The 24,522-nt window shown below is 39.0% G+C and overlaps 1 protein-coding gene across 3 annotated transcripts; it reads right to left on the reverse strand.

Annotated features, from left to right (window-relative positions):
- Positions 1–395: 395 nt before the first annotated feature.
- On the reverse strand, positions 396–23,638 carry sh3tc2 (SH3 domain and tetratricopeptide repeats 2). Of its 3 annotated transcripts, XM_030145940.1 has the most exons (23): positions 23,399–23,638; positions 16,645–16,759; positions 15,879–15,977; positions 14,674–14,805; positions 13,773–13,900; positions 13,489–13,594; positions 13,152–13,295; positions 10,818–11,019; positions 10,567–10,640; positions 8,971–9,166; positions 8,609–8,745; positions 8,390–8,440; positions 7,453–7,757; positions 6,921–7,115; positions 5,844–6,704; positions 5,162–5,382; positions 4,882–5,048; positions 4,430–4,607; positions 4,168–4,318; positions 3,358–3,480; positions 3,107–3,257; positions 2,788–2,984; positions 396–1,438 (listed from the first exon to the last, which is right to left on the reverse strand). In XM_030145940.1, exons 2-23 carry the CDS (start codon positions 16,667–16,669, stop codon positions 518–520), a joined length of 4,764 nt encoding a protein of 1,587 aa, XP_030001800.1. In that variant the 5' UTR covers positions 16,670–16,759; positions 23,399–23,638; the 3' UTR covers positions 396–517. The 3 variants fall into 3 exon arrangements, with proteins under 3 accessions (XP_030001800.1, XP_030001801.1, XP_030001799.1); XM_030145941.1 differs by lacking the exon at positions 16,645–16,759; XM_030145939.1 differs by lacking the exons at positions 16,645–16,759; positions 23,399–23,638 and adding an exon at positions 16,760–17,420.
- Between the last annotated feature and the right edge of the window lie 884 nt (positions 23,639–24,522).

Consider the following 24,522-nt stretch of genomic DNA (forward strand, 5'->3'; position numbering starts at 1 on the left):
ACAAACTTTTGTGTGTTGCAGCAATGCATGTGTATTTAAAAATGCAGTAACTAGACAAAACAGAAAATAAGTAAGTCAAAGTCAGCCTTAATAATAGTAATTTCTTTTTAGGTTTGCATTTTCCACACCTTCAACCTTGTGATATTTGTGGTTGTATTCACAGATTTTTGGAAATGTTACTGATTTCTTTTTCTTTTTTTCTTTTTCAAAAATTCTATATTTTGCACGAAGGAACACTTTTTTCTTCTCCCATACTTGAATTGACAAAAGCACAAAAGACTCAATGTTTAACAAACAAAATATCATTCTTTATCCTTTAAGACCTATCTTCCACAGATACAAAAAAATCATGTACAAAACATATATTACAATTAGCTCATTTTTCTCTGATAACGACACATTATTTTACTCAAAAGGCACAAATAAAGAGTGACGTGCCTGGAACGTTGCTTTGCTGATCAGTGCAATGAACACATGACAGTCAATGTCAAAAAGAATCTAAAGTGCCAAAAGAGGACTATTTGTAGTCGTCATTAAAGTCTACATGTGTTTCAGTTGTCTCACATTTCTCTCTGTCTGTGTAGTTGTAGTTGTCCACAGATTTTTCAGTACTTACAGTGCTTAAAGTCTCTGTCTGGTCAGTGTCAGATTGATTTTCCTCATGACTGACATCTTTTTGGATAAAATCCATCTGATTAAGGTCCAAATCTGCATCTTTTTCTTTCATTTGTTCCGCCTGAATGGCAGCATCAAGCTTTGCTTTATGATCATTTTCATGTTCACTTGTGTGATTAACAGGCGTTTGATCTGGTACAATGTGATCAGTTTCAGAGTCCCTGATCTGGTCTGTTTGTTTCTGATAAGTTTGTAAAGTGTCAGTGGAGCTGCTGGAGTCTGTGATCTCCTCCTTCGCTGTATCAAATGATTCGGTGAAGATACTGTCACTGTAGGAATGACTGGCGATGGTCGCTGTCTCAGACCCACAGGCATCTACGTAAGGCCCATCTGTATCAGGAGGATGAACAACTGGATCTTCTTTTTTCTCTGTACATTCATCGTCTGCATTTGTGTGGATTATACAAGTTCTTGGGTCTACCTCATGGTGACAGTGACCATCTTCAGGCATGGAAGTGGAGATACCATTTCTCAACATTTCTGTCTGTCCCAAACCGGAGTCCTTTTCCTTCCTTTGGCCAGACTCTGCATCTGCACCGTCCATGTTTTCCTGACCAACAGAGGCGCCTTCCTCCCCAGCCAGAACTCTCTTCAGACTCTGTGCTCTGTCTCTGTACACTTGGCACAGCTGAGCATCAGGCATGTGATGGCCGTGGATCTCTGCCAGCTTCATGTAGACCACATACAGAGCCTCAGGGTTAGCCTGATCCTCCAGGGCAGCTGCCAGAGCCAAATGGAAGTAGCCCATTGCATCAAAAGCATCCTGGAGAGAGGGGGATGTAAAAAAAAAAAAAAACATTTTCAGAAAACACTAGCAATGGATTCAGCTGATGTTCAGCAATATTCACATTTTTTGCCCTTTGACTCCATGTAGGATGTTGATTTTATTTGTTTTTTATATGTTGGTTCATGCAAATTGAGCATTTTATTCTTTTTCATGTATTTATGTATTTTATTGTCGGTGTTTTGTGTAAAAGTGGTGGGGAAATGGAATTCCCTTCCCAGTGATATCAGAGTATCTGACAGCTTTGCACTGCTTAAAAAACAACTTAACCTCTGGCTAAAATCAACACAAAACTGTAACCATAATTAGGTGCTTTAGCTCATTTATTTTTGCACTAATGAATTGCACTCAGGGCTGGATCTTTTTAAAAACACTGCTATAACTACATCAGAGCCTTTTAACATTTTTAATACTATATCTGTTCAATATGTATGCTTTGTACAGATTATATATATTTTTTAGACTACATTGTTAGTATTGTATTTATTGTATTATATTTATTTGTATCTATGCTTCATTTTTAAATTATCTGTCAACTGTTTTATGTAATGTCTTGTTTTTATATTCTGCATTCACTGTTGTCTGTTTACCTGCCCAGGGACTGCAGATGTAAATTAGTTACTTAGTACAAAATTAAATTAGTTACTTTGGTACAATCATATGACTGCACAATGTCCCTGTCAAATACACAATACAATAAATAAATAAAACAAAATTGTGTTACATGTTTTATGTATTTTATGAGGTATTTTATAATTTTTTTTTTTTTTTTTCTGTATAGCACTTTGGGCCTCTATGGTGGTTTTAAAGTGCACTGTAAATAAAGCTGGATTGGATATTAATGTAATTGTTTTTATTTTTAGAGCAAAAAAACAACATTCAAATAAATTTTGACATTAATTCAGGTTTAAATCATGTTATTTTAAATTATCATTGCAGATTATCCATTCACATTACAAATTTATGGAGCATATTTTGTTAGGGCTGCACAACTGGTCAAAAATGTCATATTGGAATTATTGTGGACACTATTGCAGCTGAAGTTGTTAGTTGAGTCTATGTGCTTGGTTATAAAGGAAAAGCACATATGACTAAAAAAAATTGCATATTTATGCTTGAACTAGTAAAAAAAATACAAAATGAATAAAATGAAAAAAATGCCAACTTTCATGTTATGTGTGTTGATGATACACTTTTCTCCAAAACCACATGCACACAGTGAACCTTTCAATTGCAGCCTTTACTGATTATACACTGTACTTTGCAGCTCAAATGACGGTGTACTTAAAATGCTGTATTGGTGTCAGCTGTGTTTGTGTATACTTTACCTTAAGCTTGTATAGTGTGAGATTGCCCAGTCTGCTGTACACCTTTGTGTAGTAGCGAGCCTCTGTAGGGTGATGCAGCACGGGTGGGCAGAAAGACAAAGACTTGAGGTAGTAGTTTTCTGCCATCTCATACTGTTGCAGGTTGTAGTAGACTGTAGCCAGCCGGTGGTAGGCTGTCCGCTCATATTGTCGAACACCTAAACAAAAACAACAGTGGTTTCTGGTCATAAACTGGCTCCACGGTTATCACTGCAGCTGCATATACACTACAATACAGAAGAAAAGGCTGTAATTCTGCTCACTTTCTCCTTATCAGTACCTGTTTCGGTGGCGACCTCAACAGCCAGGGTTGCGTACTGCAGAGCCTCCTCCTGCTCCCCATGGTTCATCAACAGCTCTGTCAGTTTACTCAACAAGCGGAACTCTGAATAGATGTCTCTGACGCTCCGGGCGAATGGCAAACTGCCATCCTGAAGCAAAACATCAAAATGTTTGTTAAATGAGATAAGAAGTGTTTACATATCAAGAATTTAAAGCTTTAAAACATGTGTGTTATCAGTGTTTTCATACTCTGTAGAAAGGCAGCGAGGCCATCCTGTTCCTGTGACCTTTAAAGTAAACGTCTCCTGCCTCCTCGTAGATTCTCATGGCAAAGTGGGAGTCATTCATCCTCAGGGCTGTCTTCACCGCAGCCTGTTGATTATGGAATATTTCAAAGAACAGTGAACAAGTGAAAAAGTATAGCAGAACTTACTAATACCTCCATCCCGTCACACAACACTTTGCCCCTCCTGCTCACTGATACCCAGAGATGAATGTTGAGTCGTAACTGTCAATCTTTTTGAAACATTTTCAAGTAAACAAAAAAGAAAAAAATTGGAGAAAAGTACATGTAAAGAACATGTGTGTGAAATTTAAAAAGAATTGGGTGAATAATGTCAGTTAGACAAATGAAGTTTAAAATAAAAAAAAAATCTATTTAAAAAAAATACCAAAACTGAAATTCAGCCATCCAACTGTGCACTGCACCTTTCCTAATGGTAAGAAACATGTGTCAAATTTAGAAAGAATTGGGCGAATAGTGTCCGAGAAATGGAATAGACAAAAATTATAAGTTGAAATTTTCAAAAATTTGTAAAAAAAAAAAAAATAAAAAAAAATAAATCCCAGAATTCAAATTCAGCAATCGGGTGAATAGTGTCCGAGCAATGGGATGGACAAAAATCTCAGATGGACGGACGGAGGGACAGATGGAATTATACCCTAACTCCATCCTCTGGGGAGGGCGGGGATATAATTTAACTCTATGGCGGCTTAGAAAAGCTTATATACAATGAATTCAGTTTGTGAATGAGCAAAATGCTTCCCCACTGTCCTCACCTGTAAGTACATGTCAGCTAGCTCGTCCTCCTGGATGAGGTAGTAGATGCGTCCCACCTGTAGCCAAGTCTCTGATTCTTCCTCTCTCTTTCCCAGGTCTATAGAAATCCTCAGGCTCTGCTTGGTGTAATCCAGAGACTTACGAGATGATCTGCGTAACAAAATCCAGAATTTAGACTGTACCTGACTGACTGAGGCTGAGTTGTAACAAAAAACTCCCCAAAAAAACAGAAACCGGGGATAAGATGAAGCAGAAACTCACTTCTCAGTATTGAGTGAAAGGTAGAGGCTGCTGAGGATTTCCAGATATTCCCCCTCCAGCCTCTTGTCCTTCAGCTCTCTGGACACTGACACGCAGTGTTCATAGTAGACAATACTCTGACCATACAGCAGCATGTCAGAATACAGCCGACTCAGCACCTTGGCCACCACCATCTGACCTGAGAAAAATGCAACAAAACTCTTTTCTGTTGCACATACATGTTTATCCACCAGAGAGCACTGATGGATTTTATTCTAAAGTGTAAAATGTTTTCCACACTCCGTATGTTTGCCATATATTTACACATTTAGATATCAAATAGATCTGGAGGTGAAATATTTCTAAGTATTGTAGGTTTATCTTGAAAAACGTGAATCTGTCAATCAGCAGAGGTACTGTTAGCTTTAGCTCATATTGTGTTTAAGGTAATTATATGTAATATGTCGACTTACTGTGCAAGTTTCTGGCATGGAGTGCTATAAGTAAACCCATTTCATAACAGGCCCTCATGTCCTGACTCCTCCCCCTGTCTTTGTAGCTCCTCCCCAGCCAAAGGTAGGTCTGAACATGCTCTTCATCTGTAGGGCTTTCCCAGAGCTCCAGGAAAAGGTGCAGAGATCTGGTAAAAGCATCAAAACACAAATGAACACCTGTTTGTTCTGTAAACTCTTTCTTCATTTATTGGAAGAGTTTCACTGAAGGATGTTTTCCGTTAAATTGCAGTTATCTGACCTGACCAGGAAGCGTTCTGCTATCCGGGATGCCCCAACATCGAGTGCCAAGCAGCCCAGATTAGCCAGTGCCAGGGCCTGGTTCCTTTGGTTTCCACTTTCTCTGGATATTATCAAGGCTGACTGAAGATGCCAACCTGCCTCTGAGATGTGGCCCTGTCGTCTCAGACACAAAGCCAAGAGGTTGTGAATAACTCCTCTCTGAGTGGGACTGTCTGTACCCTAAAAAGAGATGTACAGTGTTGATATTGGTGTAGAAGAAGACAAGACATGAAACCACATCAAAAGACACAATTCTTAAAAGGATTTAGATGTTAATACTTGGAGGTTTTTTGGACCCAAAGAAGAAACAAGACCTCTGAACCTCCTCTTGGCTCTGTTTTAATTGTTTAACATAAAAAAATTGACTGTTAAGCAAGGGGGAAAAAAATCTACTGATGGGGTAAGCAAATGTTGCTTTAGTAGATTTCTTAAAACTAGAAATAAGATAAAAAATAAGTAAATTGTGCTTATTACAAAGGCTTTGTTTTGTCTTTAGCATCATGAAACACCACTATGTTGCTACCTTTATACTCAGTCAACGTTTAGACAGTGAAGAATGAGCTTAAGAAGAAGGTGTGATTTTGAAATTCCGTCATTTTTTCCCCTCATTTCTGCCTGATGAAACTGGATGACTGCTGTACCTGGAGTGATGTCAGGAGTGGCTGGAGGACACCATGAGCCTGCTCAGCCTGGCCTGTTAACACCAGCAGCCAGCCAAACAGAACAGAGGCCTCAAAGCCTTCCTCCTCATTGATGTGCCCTCCTGTCTCCACGGCCTGCTGAGCACAGCGTACTGCTTTAACCAGAGCACCGTACTGCTGGTAGAGTGAGGCCAAGCCCAAACACAAATCCCTTTGGGTTTTGAGGTCTTTTCCCTGCTCAGCTATGAGCAGAGCATGCTGAAGGTAAACCACAATCTGGGCAGGGAACAGGGAGGTTCCTTCCTTCCAGCATGGGTTAAGACGAACAGAGTTCCTGATAAATAATTCAATCTTCTGAAAAGCTTCATGAAGGGAGTGGTCCTGCCTGGAGTCCAGACTCAGAGAGGCCAGTGCTAAGTAAGGCATGTATTTGCGGTGATAGAGCCAGCTCAAGAGCCAGTTAAGGTCCAAGGGAGCTATTGGCTGCCCATCATTGGCAGTGATAGTTACTGAGAGGAACTGGAGTCTCTCAACAAAAGGCAGGGCGTCGTCTGTCTTCCTGAGGTCCAGGAAGAGGTGGGATATGAGGTAGCAAACACGAGCCTCCAGGTATTTGTCCCCCATTACCACTGATCTTCTCAGGAGTAGTTTGAGCAGCTCCACCTCATCCACGGAGGTGAACTTATGGTTGGGCAGACAGAGGAGCAGGGCACTGGCCTTCTCGAGGGTCTGAGGGAGCTTGTCTGTCATCCGCTGCTTCAAGTAAACAGCTGTGAGGTTAGTGAAGAGAGCAACGAGGAGTGGCGTATCAGAAAAACTGTCTACGGTGACACTCAGAGCCTCTTCATAGTAGACACGAGCCTGAGGAGAAGAAGAGACTAACAGTGTAAGAGCCGGTCTCAAACAGTCCGTTCAGGACTTTGAAACAGAATATTCATTGACATCATTTCAGGTTGTTTATCATCTTTTAAGGGTAAGTTACAAAGAGCTTTCAGTGTATTACTTGTTACACTATAGAGCTTAGTTTAAATCCCTGGAGAATTAAAGAATTAAATGATAAAAAATTTATCCACAAACCTGTGAGAGCTTTAGTTTTCTGGCACAGATTCTTCCTAAGAGAAAGCAGGCCCGTCGATGGGCCCAGTGCATGCCCATCCTCTTTGCACACTCTCTGACACTTTCTAGATGCCCTGATAACTCCTCCTCAGTTTTCCCGCTGAAGGTCACCCACAGGAAAGAATGCTGGAGGTCGTACAGAGGCAGGAAGTCCTCCTGCCACAAATAACAAACAAACACCTCCTGACAGTCTGAATGTGTTAAAACACAGGATGAAAATTAATTGGAGTTGCACTGAGACACAATGTGGTTCACTTTATGACATCACAATCAGTTGTTTGAGAGATGTGCTTGGACATTATTTACTATTTCATATTTTGTCAACATCAAATGTAAAAGAAAACCATTTTTATTAAAAAGACAGTTTTTTTAGGAAAGGAAAGGAAAGGAAATCATTGCAATGAAATGCAATGAAACAATAAAATGTGGGCTTGAACTTGTTTCCCTAATAAAGTATTCAACACTTTAAGTCCTGATTTGCGACTGTTCTGACCTGGAAACATTCATGGTTGAGCAGGGTCAGTGTAGGGTCACTGAGTTCAGATTCCTCCCCATCCCAGCTGTTCTCCTCCAAGAACAGAGGCGGATCCTCCTGGAACTCATCCAGCTCTCTGAAAGTGTCATCCAGAGTAAAGGACAAACGCTCTCCCTCCCGTGGCAGTGGGTTGTAGGAATGATAGAAGGACAGACGAGGGGAGGAGTGAGAGACCGAGGCTCGAGGTGAGGATTGGTATGGGGGGGTCCCTCCGCTCTTCTCTGACATGAGGCTCTGTCGGGCACTTGCAGAGACCTTATGATCTGTGAAATATAGAAGAGGGTGTATGAGGACAGAGTGAAAAGGCTGAGATAACAGTTAAGCTTTAACCCATGAAGACCCAAACATCCACCAGAGGCCAAAATCATTTACTGCTATAAAAAGTTAAATACTTGTTGAGCAACTAATCCTATTAATAAATATAAATAATTCATCTTTTCATGGTCATCAGTCCAGAGGCTCCATAGTGGAGGTGGAGACACTGTCATCTTCTGCAACACTGATTCATCAGTAAAACCAAAGGAGTTTGGTGGAGAGACTTGGTTTATGCTAAGTTAATGATATATTTTACTGAAAAAGTCCCATTTTCTTTCAGTTTTCTCTGTTTTTGATATAATAACCTTCAACTTTAATCTGAGCTTTTATGAACAGCTACATGATCAGTGAAATAATATAGGAAAATATCTGATTTTCACTTAAAAATGCAAAATATAGAGGATAGTATTAGAATAAATGGTGAGAAAGCACTTAAGAAAGATTGAAAATAGTTCAAATTCATTTGGGAACTGTCACAGAAGTACCGCTGGGTGTTTATGGGTTAATGAAGCCATCTGTCTATGATACTGTCTGGACTTTGCAGTTTTGCTGTAAACATCAGCATTCTGTGAAAAATTACCATGTTTTGGTCGATTCCTGATGTACATGAAGTCAGACTCATCCAGTCTGTCTGCAAAACAAAAAACAGAAATGATCTTACACAGTTTTCAACTTAAGAAAACTGCCTCTATTTAGGCACAAACAGGAGCTGCATATCAAACCAAATATTACAGCTCTGGTTCATCTTCCAACCCTTCCCTTCCACATCATAAAACACTCAATCTTGTTGTTCTTTTACCTAGTCTGTACACAGAGCTGATGTCAGATGAGAAAAGTTTCTCCAGCAGATCGCTGTCACTTGGCTCAGGGCTACACGGGTTGACCTGAGCCAGACTGGCCCTCTCCTCCTCCGTCAGAAAGACCAATTGTCTGTCTCTGCGCAAAGGAAACAAAGCCAGTATTATAATGTCAGCTGTTTCTCCATCTCTGCCAATGCACCCTGACCAGTCTGCAGATACACTAAATAGATTTTCACAAAAATGATCAGACTGTAAAAATCAAGTACCAAATATTAGATGGAGATAAGCTGCTTTATCTCATCATCAGGTGATAATTTAAGCCACGCTGTGCATTATAATACTGAAAAAATGAGCTTCTTACAGAGGTGTGGTGCTCAGTGGTTTGACGTGGGCCTTGTGTACGAAGCCAGTGTGTCCTGTGGATGTGTGGGTTCCTATGAACACACCCAGACCCCGGATGAGCAGACCCTGGATCTCCACTACATCCCCTTCACTCAGCTGGAGCTCCTCTTGTCCCACTGGAGTGTAGTCGACCACTGCCACACATGTCCCTGTCACTGAGGTGTGAGATGAGGAAAACAAGACTAGTGAGATCTATGTGTAGAATATATACCTGATATATTCTTACCAGTCATTTGTCTGCACATACAGAGTGGAGCTACATTTTTATAGTGTGTGCATAAGTATATTAGTATTGATTGTACTCTGGTATGTGTTCCGGTAAAAAGGAAGTGGATTCGTTTGATTACATAATCCTTGGTCTTTTCTTCCTACAACAGTGAAATCACTGACTTCCCAAAAACACTGTTATGGCAGTGGATCAGAAAATCACACTAACTCCTCCCCTCAAGTAGAAGTAACAATACAAGGCAATTAGAACTAATAAAATCTAAGACTAAAACTAAAAGTAGCAGTGGAAAACAATGTTGTTAGCTGATATAAAAGCTTTAGAAAACTAAAGACTAAATTAAACAATGCAACATGAACAAAAAAACAGAATAGTAAAATCAGCTTTCTCAGCATTTTTGTGTCTTTCCTCAACTGACATTGTGAGGAGTAAAATGAAATGACTTTGCACTGATTTTTTTTTTTTTTTCAATTTTGTAAATCGTATTTGATGTCAAGTATTCTTCAAATCTTACTTTTAAGATAGAAATCAAAGCTTTACTTATAATAACTAAAAGGCTAAAATTGACATTATCTATGTATGTAAATACTCACAAAACTAAACTAAAAGGGAGATAATAAAGACAGAAATTAAACAACTACTGGAAATTTCAATACTGCAATAACTGGCACAATGTGGACTTGTAATGTGGAATTTTAGTCTAATCTTAAATGTATAGGAACTAAGCATTGGTCATTAGGTCACATAAATTTGTCCCTAAATAAGTACTCAAATTATCTCAAAACTAAACTACCCACAAACACCTAGACCATAAAACACCTGATTAAATGTCTGGTAAACACATTATAAAACAGTTTTTTTTTTTTTTTTCCAGCACAAAGGGCAGTAAGTTTAGAATTACTTTAGGGTTGTGTTTTTGTCCATCTTTGGTTGTTAAAGGTTCCACCCTGTCCTCCAGCTCATGACAAACTTTATTTTATATTTGTTGTGCAGTGGGTAGACAGTCAGAGCTATTCAGCTGAAAACACTGGCTTACTGTGGTGCAATCTGAGGTGGTGCATGCTGTGAAAACACATCAAAACACAGTGTAAAGACCAACTAAGAAAGATCATAAGGAGATATCGGGAACTAAGGAGATGGAGGAGTAGTATTTTCAGGTTTGTCACTGTAGATGAGTGATGCAAAGATGCAGATTTCCAGCTGCCTCCATGTGAGTAAAACATAAGTAACTTAAAGGAAGATTAGTGTTTCATATGTATTATATTGTATTGTATCATTATGTTGTTTGTGTACATGTGGGTAGATGTGTTACATGCTGAATGGCTTTACCAATAGGATGTTCGAACAGTTCCTTTTCTGCTGGTGAGCATCCAGCGCTGCCTGGGTACTTCCTCAGGAACCATCTGGCCAAACAGGAAGTGTCGCTTTAGCAAAACCATGCCAACTAATGAACAAATGATCTGTAGTGCCGCCCTGCTCATTCATCCAAAAGTTGTGACAAGACAACGTGCTTAATCGTACACTGGTTGACAGAACCAATCAAGGAGTTTGTGATCGAAGCAGAATGCTGGGTCACTCACTGGTAGAAGGGGTAAGGCAGGGGCTGCATGGCGTTAACTGGGACCAGGCCGTGGTTTCCTGTGGCGAGCATGGTACCCTCCCACATGTTGTCCTGCCCTGTGTCCTTTACCATCAGAAGATCATTTTTTGTAAATGACAGCTGTTCTTCCTCTTCCTCATTCTTATCACTTCTTGTGAATAACGCCTTAGCAAAGAAGGATCCTGAAAAGAAAAAAGGGAACATGCATTAGCGGGTGGATACAAGCTCTGCCCGCACATAAACATGCACATACAACGAAGAACGCATAAACCTGACACCTAAAGTGTTTTCAGTCAGTGTGTTTGTGTTGATAAAAGTTAATGTACTTAAGTTAAAGATCAGCAAAACTGCTACAGCTGCTGCGCCCTCATTCAGTCACTGGCAAATGATGGATGTTTTATATCCCCCTATTAAGTTAATGTAATTCTCCCTCGCTATTTGCCAGCACTGCAGAACTATTATACATTTCCATGAAGCTTTCTACCCATGGGGAATGTTCAAGGAAAAAGAAATAATATCTGTGTAGCCCAGGAGGAGGGGGAAATCAATGTACATTCTTGAAAGCAAAAAATGTTATAGTACTATTTTTTTGTTGACAATAATTTTCTCATTCGTGAGAAGAATCAAAGAAATCTGTTAAAATTCTGCAACAGAAATGTACAGATGCTTGGTTTTAACTTGATTTTAAATCCAGGCATCTGGATCTGCACGATCTGTACCAAATCTAATCTAATTTTATTGTAAAATCTCTAGAATACAAAGGGCCCTTGTGGTCATAGATGAAGATGGGACCATCATGCTGACTTAATTAGAAGTCTGTGATAGAAAAGTAGCTGTACAGATTAAAGCACATGAGTAAGGTGTCCATTAAAATGTTTCTGATCTAATATGTGGCAGCCAAGGTTCTCTTAATGTTAATTTGGGGTCAAAGAAAAATGAATTAAAAATAATAGGGTCAAATGATGCTCATTTCTCGTGCAGTTACAAAGGGCAGATCCAAGTGTTTGATGATGGCTTCAAAAATTGTAAAGTGGAAAAATCTTAGAGTTTAGAGTAGAGGAGGGATATCAAACTTGTTTTACTTCAGCCTAATGTGATTTCGAGTGGGCCGAACCAGTAAAATAATAGAATAATAACGTACAAATAATAATCCAAATGTTTCTTTTTGTTTTAGTGTGGGAAAAAAGTAAAATCACATTATGAAAATGTGAATAACCTGAACAACCAAGTACAACCAGAAGTTTCTCAAGAAGAAAGAGTGCAATTTCAACAATGTTATGTGTCTTTTTATTATTAACATTATTGCATAAAACATTTAGTAACAGGCATAACATCGTTAAAATTCTCTAAGACATTTCAGGTTCTGTTTGTGCAATCCAATCCAGTCCAACCCAATCTAATCCAGTCCAATCCAATCTATTTTTATTTATAAAGTACACATTTAAAGAAACACAAAGGTTTCTAAAGTGCTGTACAATAAAATAAACACAATAAAAACATAATAAAAGATAAAATACTAAGATAAAAACACAATGAAACATAATAAATAGACAGACAGACAGACAAATAGATAGATAGATAGATAGATAGATAGATAGATAGATAGATAGATAGATAGATAGATAGATAGATAGATAGATAGATAGATAGATAGATAGATAGATAGATAGATAGATAGATAGATAGATAGATAGATAGATAGATAGATAGATAGATAGATAGATAGATAGATAGATAAAATATCTGTGCATATAAAATCAACAACCTATGTGGTGTGAAAAGCCAAAGAAAAGAGATGGGTTTTAAGAAAATTAGACAGTGAGGAGGCCTGTCTAATGTGCAGTGGCAGTTCATTCCCTAGTTTTGGAGCTGTGACAGAAAATGCTCGGTCCCCTTTAAGCTTCAACCTCGTTTTGGGAACCCTCAGGAGCAGCTGGTCAGCTGACCTGAAAGATCAACTGGGTGTGTAAGGGTGCAGAAGCTCAAAGAGGTAAGCTGGGGCAAGACCATTTAGACATTTAAAGCAAATAAAGTAATTTTAAAATTAATTCAAAAATGGTTGGGAAGACAGTGGTGTGAAGCTAAAATCGGTGAAACGTTATTCACATTTTATTGTGTAATTTTGCTTTTTTTTTTTAACATTAAACCAAGAAGAAAATTTGGACTTGTCATCATCTGCAGGCTGTATGTTTGACACCCCTGGTGTAGACTAACGTACAGATAAAAGTACAGTAACTAAGTAAAGAAATGCTCACAAACTGTTTTTTTACTGATGTTTACAGGTATTTTATTTTCACTTTTCAGCATCACTAACCTTCTTGGAGTAAAAGCCCCAAATAGAGCGTGGCCAGATGTTCCTCGTCCACTGTTACATTTATCTCCAAGTCACTGAGCAGCTCTGGGTCCAACCAGAACGTCTGATCACATAGGAAGTTCTCCAAACAGCGAGCCACATAACCTGAAAAAGAGTACATCCAGCTAAAATGTAAGTATTCCTGCTAATGTTGCATAAAAATCATCAACTAATAACTAGCAGACAATTATCACATACAACACTGTCACTTGTAATGATGATAGCAGGGATAAAATCAATAAGAAAATTCCATCACGGAAATCTAAGTGTAATCCACAATGTTCCCAACAAGTCTTACCCAGTGCTAAGTAAGTTGAGAATTTCCAGATTTCCTCCACAGTTTTGAATGTAAGTACGAAGCTATCCTTCTCGGCGTGGACAGACACCAGACGTGCAGACAAGTCCTGCAGAAACAAAGGCTCATGTTTCACTAACACAGTATCCATCCATTACTACAAATCCTGCACAATACACACAGTATAGGATTGCAGCCATGGCCTCATATTGAAATGCACATTATTGTTTGTTATGATATCACTGGGTTTGGATAAAACAGTCATGTCTAGTCTCACTTCCACTCACTTTAAAGAGCTGGATGACGTCCTGGCTGTTGCTTTCCACCACTCGCAGTCTGGTGCGTAATGCCTCCTGTAAAACCCAGTCAGGATCTGCACTGGAGCGCCTCCGTCCAGTGAACAACAGAGCAATTTCTAAGACAAGAAATGTTTTAGTTTATTACAATGAAAGTGGGAAATTTTTTTTACAATTTTAGTTCGTTTAGAGCTTTCATCCATACATCTATGCTAAAAACATAAAACACAGTAAAACTCATATGTAAGACCATACAAACTAAACTAACAACATACTTATAAAACACCATCAAAGGATCCAAAGGTACTAAAAATATAATCAACAATGTTCCTTAAAAGCATCTCAAAACAGAACCTGATTAAGCCAGTTAAACATCTACATCCATATTTATCCTTTTCCCATTCATTTAGAATGTTTTTATAGAGACCAGCTCCCTCAGTTTTATCTTCAGTAGGTTCATGATACAGGTGCATTTTTTCACTGAAACTACTGGAATTAAAAAGAAAAATGACACAAGAATGAAATACTTTTGACAAGGAGACAAAACTTTCAAGTGGTTATTAAAGATTTTCTACGAAAGCTCATATTTCATTGAGATGCTTTGTTAGCAAAATGGTAGTCCCCAGAGAAATAACAAGGCTATTAGGCCTCTTACTGGACTCTCAGTGTGGCCATTTAAATCCATTTGGGAGGATGAACCTGAGGGAATGTGATGGATGGAGCTAAACTGCTGAGCGCGTCAAACATTAGTAGACACGGAAATGTGTTCCATTGGTATGCATAAACATAATATGCATAGGAAGTGCTTTTATGTCTGACATTCCACTGGTTAAGGAGGCAAATATGGGGAAAAAAAACACTGTCGAGGGATTAAAAGCATCTTCAAATGCACCTGAGGAGAATTTCTCTCCCAACGATACACGACTTCCTCTAAGGAAAGCTTCTTTTCTCTTCCAATAGCTGTCAGGCTCTGCCCCTCCTTCCCCTGACTCCACCATTGGACCATCCTCCTCCTCACCTCCACCTGAAAAGAGAAACAGAAGAAAAGAGGCTCACTCACAACAACGATCCTTATTTCCATGCACAGTGAAGTACAAAACTACATCCTGTTTCTGTGTAGGTTCTCATTTGCCCAGGTCATCATTCTTCTTAGTAGTTGTTCTCGGTTCAACTGGACGGGTTTCGTCTCTCATCCAAGATACTTCTTCAGTTCTAATAACTGGTGGGGGACATGGGGACTTAAAAACCTGCTGTTTCGTGTCCAAAATAGTAGATTGTACTGAAATCCTCTCTCTGTTAAAGACACGTGTGTAACACTTAAACAATTTAATCACAAGGGTCATCAAAAGGACTGTCTCAACTTATCTGCAGTTACGCCAGTTCTGGTCTGGATTGTCCTAGAAATGTTACCAAATGACACAAGATGAATATCTCTGTTTTCAGAATAAACAGTCACTATCTGGTCACATGAAACCTGTATGAATAGGAGTATGTGTTCTCAATGACATTTCGCTTTAAGCTCACAAACAGGATCTAAATAATGCCTAAACCTATAAATATCAGCCAGATGGATGCATATAATAGCCAGTTTGTGCAGAAAAGTGGCGACAGGCTTCCCCTGGTTTGTTCCATTGTGCAGAGAGGATGTCCCAAACACTTCCTCAGTTCATGGAGCAGCAGCACAGCCCCTCCTCATATAACCTTCACAGTGTAATTTGTATTAACATAAGAGTCTATAACTGGGCACTGCTACCGATTATGGGCCCAGTGAAAGGTAACCCTTCATAACCCTTCATAAAATTCAGTATCTTGTTGATCTGTTGGAGCCGGGGGGGGGCATCCATAATTAACGTAACTTACAGTGGCATTAAACGAAAAGTGAAACTTTACATGCTTTCAACAGCCGACTCCCAACTTCTGTGCCTCTAATTATACAGCAGATCTTACACGACATTTTCACAACTTCTAACCTGTATCCATCTGGGCCCCCTCCACTACTCTATGGGCCCCCCACAAATGCTGAGCCCCATGAATCTTAACGGCACCCCAGGTCTATAATAATATAAATTTGGTTTTGTGCAGCGTACGCTACTCCACCTTGAGTCATGATGTCATTTCCTGAGAAGTGCTCATTTGCTCCCCCAAAAGTATAAGGTGGTTCCCTCCAAAGAGCATCCAGCTCAGCAGGGGAGATATCTGTAAAAAAAAAGAAATACATCACTACAGGACCTGACCATAAACCCACACAAAACCCTGAAGGTTGCATATAGTTAAACACATATAAATGCATCTCAAGACAGTAGGATGCTATGTAAAGGGAAGAGTTAAAACACTAGGATAAACAAGTTAATATAGAAAACATTTGAGCTAGAGCCAGAGGTTAGTGTGATGTGTTATTGGGCTTTGGGGGTAGCGCAGTTGAACACACACAGGCCCAACACAGACACACAGCTGCACTGACATCAGAGAAACAGCAACCTCCAGGCTCACACAGCTGCCCTGCCCATGAGAGCATATCAGCACAGTCCCATTTCCAGACCTACAGTCAGACACCAGCACTTTATGCTCAGTTGGGTTTATATAATAAGATACAAATTGAAAAAATAAGATAATGTTTTGATTCTTTAACATGCTTTGTCAGTCTTGAGACACAACAGAACTTTATTATCTCGTTTCAACGCATTCACAACAAGACAATGGGGTGCACAACTTGGGAACACAATGCAACATGACATTATGCTGAGGAGGACAACAGCCTATTCTTTCCATCCTACAACACAGAGTTAGCACCAACAGGACTGCTTGAGTCAACACAAGCGTAGTCATGCTCCTAAAGTACAGATACACACACCATGCCCTTTACCTTCTTGGCTAAATGTGTTACCCATGATGTGTAAAGACCTATTCTCTGGTGTGTGTGAGTGTAGCGGTCTGTCTCATGACGGTGCAGTAGTAGCACAGAGTGGGCTGGGACCGACCTGTGAAGGAGGAGAGGCAGACTTTGATGAGCGGTCCACAGCAGGAGGAGTTGAGTAGTGGTCTGCAGCAACAAGACGCCATCTGGCCCAGGAGCCGGCAGCTCCAAGAGATCAATGCCATCCCATCAGTTCCCCCCCAAAGCCTCTTTACCAGCAACTCATTCCCTTCCTGTCAGCTGGACAAGCCCCGCTTCCTTTCCTATTTCTGTGTTCCCCTTCCTGTCCGGTCCTGTCCTGTCCAGTCGTTCTCTCTGCTGGTTAGATTTCTCTCCTCTGTCTTCTTCTGTGTTTGTCTGGGTTTGGTTCTCTTTGTAATCCTGCTGTCTCTAACTGTCTTCATCTCCCTCCTCCCACCAGCCTCTCTCTCTCTCTCTCTCTCTCTTCAGTAGCTGCCCAGTCACTCAGTGAATTCACAAAGCACTCTCTGCGATTGGTATGAATGTGTGGGGGGCAGGCCTCACTGAGAGTTTCTCTCTCTGACTTGTGTTGTGTGTCTAGGGTCCGTGAAAATATGCGCAGTATGTGTGTCACCGGGACAATGTGTGTGTCTTTTGTGTGTGTTGCTGAGATAATGTACTGCTGATCCACTGTAAGGTAATGCCACGGAGGGACGAGGCTGCAAGGTCAAAGCGGGGGGGGGGGGGTGAGGGATGCCGAGTGGCACAGATCAAGGATCACTTTATCGACTTTATCATAGAATTTAACACAACTCTTCTCTCTGCCATGAGGGGAGTCAGGTACAGAGTGGATGCTGTATTGCCCTGTCAGGTCGCTAAGAAGAAATCTGTTTATTTCTCCGGCTCAGGAAGCTTGTGTACTTACAGAACAGACTGTCACAGGAAGGTGAGAATCAGTGACCTCATGTGACCCTCATAGGGAAGCAGTCAATACTTGAAGCAGTCGTAGTAGTAGGGAAGCAGTACTTCAGAGTGTGAATGTGTCACTACCATTTTCATGTGCGTTAGTGGAAAGCTGCTGGTATTATAATGTCTGTACAGAGAATATACACAGCAGCCTCTCGTACGCTGGTGTAATGAACTAGTAATGCTCAAGTAAAGCACAATGTGTTCATTCAGCTGGTAAAAACTGCCCACATATTACAAGAATTTAATACCATGGTGTTCCTGATCTGGGTGTGTCAAAAAAACATACTGGAATGTAAGTGAGTGCTTTCACAGTACAAATGTGAAGTTCATATACTTTGATGCTATTTTATACTTCTACCCCACTATAAAGATACTAAAGACAAAAGATTCCAATTCGGCCAGTTTAACTGCTGAAGAAAATGTAACCTGCAGCTATTTAGCTTTAGCTTCGATCACATGCATCAGCAACAGAATCACTTCCCTGACGTCAGCATTATCAACTTTACAACACTTAGCCCTCTAATTCAGGACAGGGGAGCTGTATTGGAAGAGTTTAGTGACATGTTTGGTAAGTTTTATTTTTACCTTTGTTTTGATGATATGAAGAAGAACAGAGAAATAAAAGTGTATATGTGTTTGGCTTCATGTCAGGCTGTAGAGCTGCTGTAAATGGACACGCTCCAATACATCAAGTCTCACAAAATCATCATTCAGTTAAGGTTAGGTCTTATCAGGTGGTGTTGCAATTTACTAGTCAAAAGATAAGAGGTTAAAGATTATCACATAAGCTATCTCAGTGTTATGGAATCAACAATTTTCATAACCCAGTTCATTTTCAGTGAACTGACCCCCTTCTCTGATAGGACTTCAAACAGATCTGCCTTCAGTTCTTTTGAAGACCCCATAGCCCTGATATGATTACACCAGGAGACTGGAAATGTATGTTTCAGATCAGAAAAGTATTGTCCACTGCTTATCTACTACTGTCTGCCGTTAAAACCTTAACTTGTCTGTAGGCTTTCTGATTGGATAATTGACAGTGGGTGGGCCTAATGAACCAAAACAAAAAATGTAAACATAAACAAACAGAGCTACTTCAAATGGAATATGCTAGTTAAAATAGGACATAGGAAGGGAAATGAATCATCGTTAAATAGATAGGTAAATATTTTAAAATATGTTTGTGTAGTTATTTACAACATTTGATGTCTTAAAGATTATGATGTAAAATGTGTTTCTTAAGGGTCCCCATTTATAAGCTGAGGACTGCTTCTGGGGTGTCCTATTACAAAATGTATTTTGTTGATCAGTTGTTGATTTTAATAACTGTTTGTAATGAATAATAAATTGTGTAATCAATTCATAAAATAAATAAATAAACTTAGATGGGCTTAAATTTTTTAAAGTTTAAACAATAACAAAACACATATTGTTTTATTTGGTCATCCTTTTAATTCAGCTGCAGACAGCACTGTGGGCTCCTTGGATGTTTTAACTCGCACATACAGTTGTGGAAAAAATTATTAGACCATCAGAAGTCATCAAAAATAATGGTTATGCAATCAACTACTAACTCTTGTGTGTATGATGTGACTAAAACAGACAGAAAAGAAAACACAGAATGCCTAAAAGCACTGTTTTTGGCAGTACAATGCCATAGCTATTGAAGTAAGAACTGAAGTGAGTTTAGTTATTATCAAGAAAACCATGGAAAGTGGATAGATATCAGCTCTGAAATTAAACTCTTATGAGCTATTTTTGTTGTTTTCATTATATTTGTCCATACAAATATACCTTTAGTTGTACTACGCATTTAAATGACCAAGAAATTGACGAAAACAAGGGTGGTCTAATAATTTTTTCCCCAACTGTATGTAAAGAACCTTGGTGTCTTCTTTGACAGTGATTTTCAATTTGACAAACAGATCTCTTCTGTGGTCAAGAAGACACATGTCTTTCTATGGTGAAGCTATACATCCCTGTAAGACAGTTTGAGCATGTTGTCCATTTGTTTATTTCTTCTCAACTGGATTACTGTAACTCATTATATTATGGGCTGGAACAGTCCTCTGTCCACCAGCTACAGATTGTCCAAAATGCAGCGGCCCGTCTTCTGTCTGGAACCAGAAGACAGGACCACATCACCCCCATATTGGCTTCCCTCCACTGGCTTCCTGTCACCTACAGGATCCAGTTTAAGATTTCATTGTACGGTTTTAAGTGCCTAAATGGTTTGGTGCCCCCTTACCTTTCAGAGCTTTCAACTGTGTACGTCCCGGCCAGAGAAACACATTCCTCAAATCACTTGTTTTTAGACGTACCAAAAACCTGACTGAAGCCAAAAGGTGACAGAGCCTTTTCTGTAGCAGGTCCAAGGCTCTGGAACATTCTGCCCCATAATATCACATGTGCACAGTCAAATGAGCACTTTAAATGTCTTTTAAAGATGCACCTATTTGCACTGGTGTTTAATACAAGTGTGTGACTTTTATTTGTTTTATCTTCTGCTTGTGTTTTTAGATGCTTTTACCTTATTATTATGTATCTGTTTTGTTTGTTTGTTTTTTTTTATCAATTTTAGTATATCTTGTTTTTATTCTTATTTTACTAGTTTTTAATATGTCTTGCATTTGAATCTGCAGATTTGTACAGCACTTTGCATTATTCTAAATGTGATATATAAACAAACTTGACCTTGACCTTACTACCACTGTCTGACAGTTTTGGAATCTAGTTACATTTACATTTTTCAGTTTTTATTACCTGTTCAGTAAAACCCATATATCTCCAAATTTGCCACTTTTACATGTGATAAAATAAAGGATTGAGTGTTTCTTCATGGATTGAGAAAATTCAGCTTCTTAAGCTAAATACCCTTTAATACTCTCTTGTATTAATGCAATGCAACTAAACACTGAAAATAGGCATGTTGTTTTTTTGAGGTCATGAAAAGTTGAATTTATAGAGATACATGGCTCCCACACATAGTGATCTATCAGAATATATTGCATTGCTGTTCATTAAAATGCAGAGAAAACAGACCATTAAACACTTCAAATGAGATTAAACTTACACAGCTTATGCAACACATATAAATGCAACAGTAAAATAAATCCAAAGCATCACATGTACTAGTAAAACACTGACAGGAACTATTTTATGGCAAAATGACGACTTATACCTTTCATACTTAATACATTTTGCTTTTGTTTATCATTTTGGTAAAATACATACAGTACTTTTTTACTTCATTCAGATGCTACTAGTGCTTTTAAGTAAACTACCACAATAATTTTTCCATCACTGCATATTAATGATTGTGTTTATATTTAACAATTCAAATTTAATATATTAAAATTAAAATCTATTAAAATGTACAAAAACATATATTTTTTAAACAGACTGGACCCCTGTACACATCCACTCACTGTATAAAAAAACTCCAATTTGCACTCTGTACATATTACAATATAACTCCACTGTAAATCTCAACCCATTGTTGTCCTCATCTCTAGTCGAATGTTTGTCTTTATTAGGTCTATCTTCAAGTGTGATTGGGTTCATGTTGTTTTGGGTTCATGTCGAAATTGTACGTCATGAGCAAAGAAAAACCGAAGCCAAATTCCTTGTATGTGTTCACATACTTGGCCAATAAAGCTGATTCTGATTCTGAACTTGCATCATTTCCATTTTATTTCCAGATCTTCTGCTGTACAGATTAAACTGACAAAATAGGCCACAAGCCCAGGAGAAAATCTAGTTATTATTATATTAAAATAAGAGCAGATGATATGACAAAGCAGCAACAAACAGATATCTGGATAAAGCCCTGAGGTATACATGGCAAGTGAATTTCATATCACTAATAATGGCTTTAATATGATAATATGTTTACATTGTTATTTTATTAGATAAATTGGAAGATTAGATTCTACCAAATACCCCTGCACTGAGGCAATGAAGTAAACATGGGAAAGAAAAACTATCAAGGTAAGGTGAAGCTAAAGAAAAGAAACTTTAAGTTTCTATAGCAGGGGAAGTGTTTTGGTCTTGTCCAAAGACTAGGACAGAGCGGGATTTGAACCACCAACCCACACTATCTCCTGAGCCACAGCTGCCCTATATGATAAGCATACATACATGCAAGACAGACAGCCAGAATGAATGAATGAATGCATGAATGAAAAATAAAGGTAGATGGGATTGTTATTTTTTGAAGATGACAGCAGATTTTTCTCTATTCCTCTAATGGGACACAAGAAATCCTCTGAAAGCTGCTCTAACCCCATTGCTTATTATTTTTATGACAGATTCAACTCATTTCATGTGTTAATAGTTTTATTTTACGGTAAGAGAGATGCTTTATTCCTGATAGATTACTGTCTGTCAGCTGCTGCTGCGTGTAATTGCTGATTATATTTGATTATTTGCACCATGACTGTTCCACTGCATGGACGTGTTTGAGACAAAGATGCTGATATCCTCATCTGCTCAGTTGTCTCTTCATCTTGTTTATGTGGCGGCTGAACGGTCATGATTGAATCTGTGCGTGTGTATCTTGTGAGGCAGAAAACTGTAAACAGGCTCAAGTCGTGTCGGGGCATATCCTGACACTTAGATACCAGTCCGTGCTTCTCTTAGTGCAACAGATTCTGTCTAATCTAATAAACACAGACTGCTCAAGGCTGATATGTGCGGTCACGTGCTAGACCTTTGTCAGCACTAAAGCTGCACAAGGGGCAGTCATTGTTTCTAGTGACATCTAATCCACTTTTAAACACATGAGGAAGAAAACAAATCCAAAACGATTTCAGGTGAAGCTGCTAAAATAATATATCCTATTTACTAGAAACCTGTGGATCTAAGCAGTGTTTCCTGGCAACTGAAACATCCAAACCTCCACATGCACATTGGACAAGTTTTCTAAAGTGTAAAATAAACATATATATGATTACAGGCATAATAAGCTATAAATAATGCATGTACTGACTATAAAGACAGGTGTCCATAAGTCCAATGACCACATACTCTCACACAGTCTGAAACCACAGAAAAGCCCAGACTGCAATTGTGACACTCGGCGGTCCATGACAATAACATACAACCCCTGCCTTCTAATAAGAAACATATGGTGTCAGCAGTGTCTGGCTCTGTTCAAATGCGCTACAAGCTGCATTGTTTAACGTGCCGGTGCCTCTGTGTGACTGCGTGAACAATCTGGGTTTGTAGGTTTGTAATATGTGCTACAGGAGTTAAGAGGGAACGTAGCAGAGAAATATGAGACAGGGGTTATGTGCTCTAAGTTTAGACTAACCCCCTGTTAACTCACTCTCATGCCTGTGTGTCTAGGACAGAACTCCCTGCAGGGAGATTCCCATACAGCTGCACAGCGGCATATGTACAGTACACCTCTGACAATACAGAACTATAATCGATCTATAATCATAAATTAAGTGATCATTTCCTCAAAATATGTCTTTTGCTTTTGCTTTGACATTCTTTAGTTTTTAGAGTTAAAGCACATCTTCCTGTACTGCAGCTCACTGTGAAGGAATCTGAACACACTCAAAACTCATCAGAGTAAATAACACTCACTACATGACAATCACTGCCTGTTTAAAGCTTTCCTGTCTATAGTGTTCTTGTAAACTGACAACTTTATGGTCATGCAGACAAGTACAAAGTACAGCAGTGTTAAACTTGCCATTCAAGGGTGTGATTCATGACACAGTGAAACTTAAAACAGCAGAAGTATTTAAAGGAAAACTCTTACCTCTGTGTTGCTGCCAGTTCTACCGTCTCAATTCATTCCTCATGTGTCCGGTGAGTTTATATGGGCTCGTATCTATGTGTGTTTTCTCCGTTTATCCCACGAAATGCAACTCATGACAGCTGATGTAACTGCCGTCATTCTCTGCTGTCAGTCCAACGCCAAGAGGGAAAAAAGCAGAAAAAAGAAAAAGAAAGTATGCAAGTGAGTGAGAGTGTCTGAGTATGTGTGTGTGTGTGTGTGTGTGTGTGCTGCAGACAGCATGTCACTAACTGAGGAAGTTTTTTTTTTTTTTTTTTTGCTGTAACTCCTCCCAGACTAAAGAACAGCCTCCCTCCCTTTTTCTCTTCCCCACCCCTTTCCACATACACTGTCTTGCTGTCTCTGTCAAAATGTTGACACATGTGAAGCTACATGAAGTCCAGTGCCAAATGGACAGGTAAAATAAAACACAATTATCTCAAAGCCTTTAACCATAGGGACAATTACACGTCTCCACCTTCTATTTGAAGTAGTAAAAGTACATTAAGAATGACAGAAAGTCAGTTTGTCTGCATTCTCCAACACCAGTCACACCAGTTTGGTTTGACGTGAACATATTTGGCAGATGACAGCCAGCTGGACAGCATAATTGTTTACCACATACCTGGGGCGTAACACTTGCCTTCATTTCCCATGAGCTATGACAATGAAAATATGCTTATACTGGATTCAAGATTCAAGACGTTTACTGTCATATGCACAGAAATACTGAGCAATGAAATTCTTACTTTGCAAGTTCCCCTCCCATGACTAATGTAAACAATTAAATTATAATGAAATACAGGAAATAAACTGTACAATTAAAACAATTTAAACTAAACTGAAAGGAAATAAAGGAAATAACCTGTACACCAAGCAAGAAAAAATAAATAGGTACAAAAAAATAAAGTGAGTACTCTGTGCAAAGAGTAATTGTGATTATTCTTGTTGAATATTTGGAAGCACTCACACAATACTCAGTTTTATTTCCTCCTGTACATCTCACTTTCTGTCTCTCTTTTTTATTATTATTAGTATTTTTTTTATCAATGACACTTTTTCACATTCTGGGTCATGCCCATCCCTATCTGTGTAAGCACAGATAA

The sequence above is a fragment of the Sphaeramia orbicularis genome, chromosome 10, assembly GCF_902148855.1.
Source record: "Sphaeramia orbicularis chromosome 10, fSphaOr1.1, whole genome shotgun sequence".
Lineage (NCBI taxonomy): Eukaryota > Metazoa > Chordata > Actinopteri > Kurtiformes > Apogonidae > Sphaeramia > Sphaeramia orbicularis.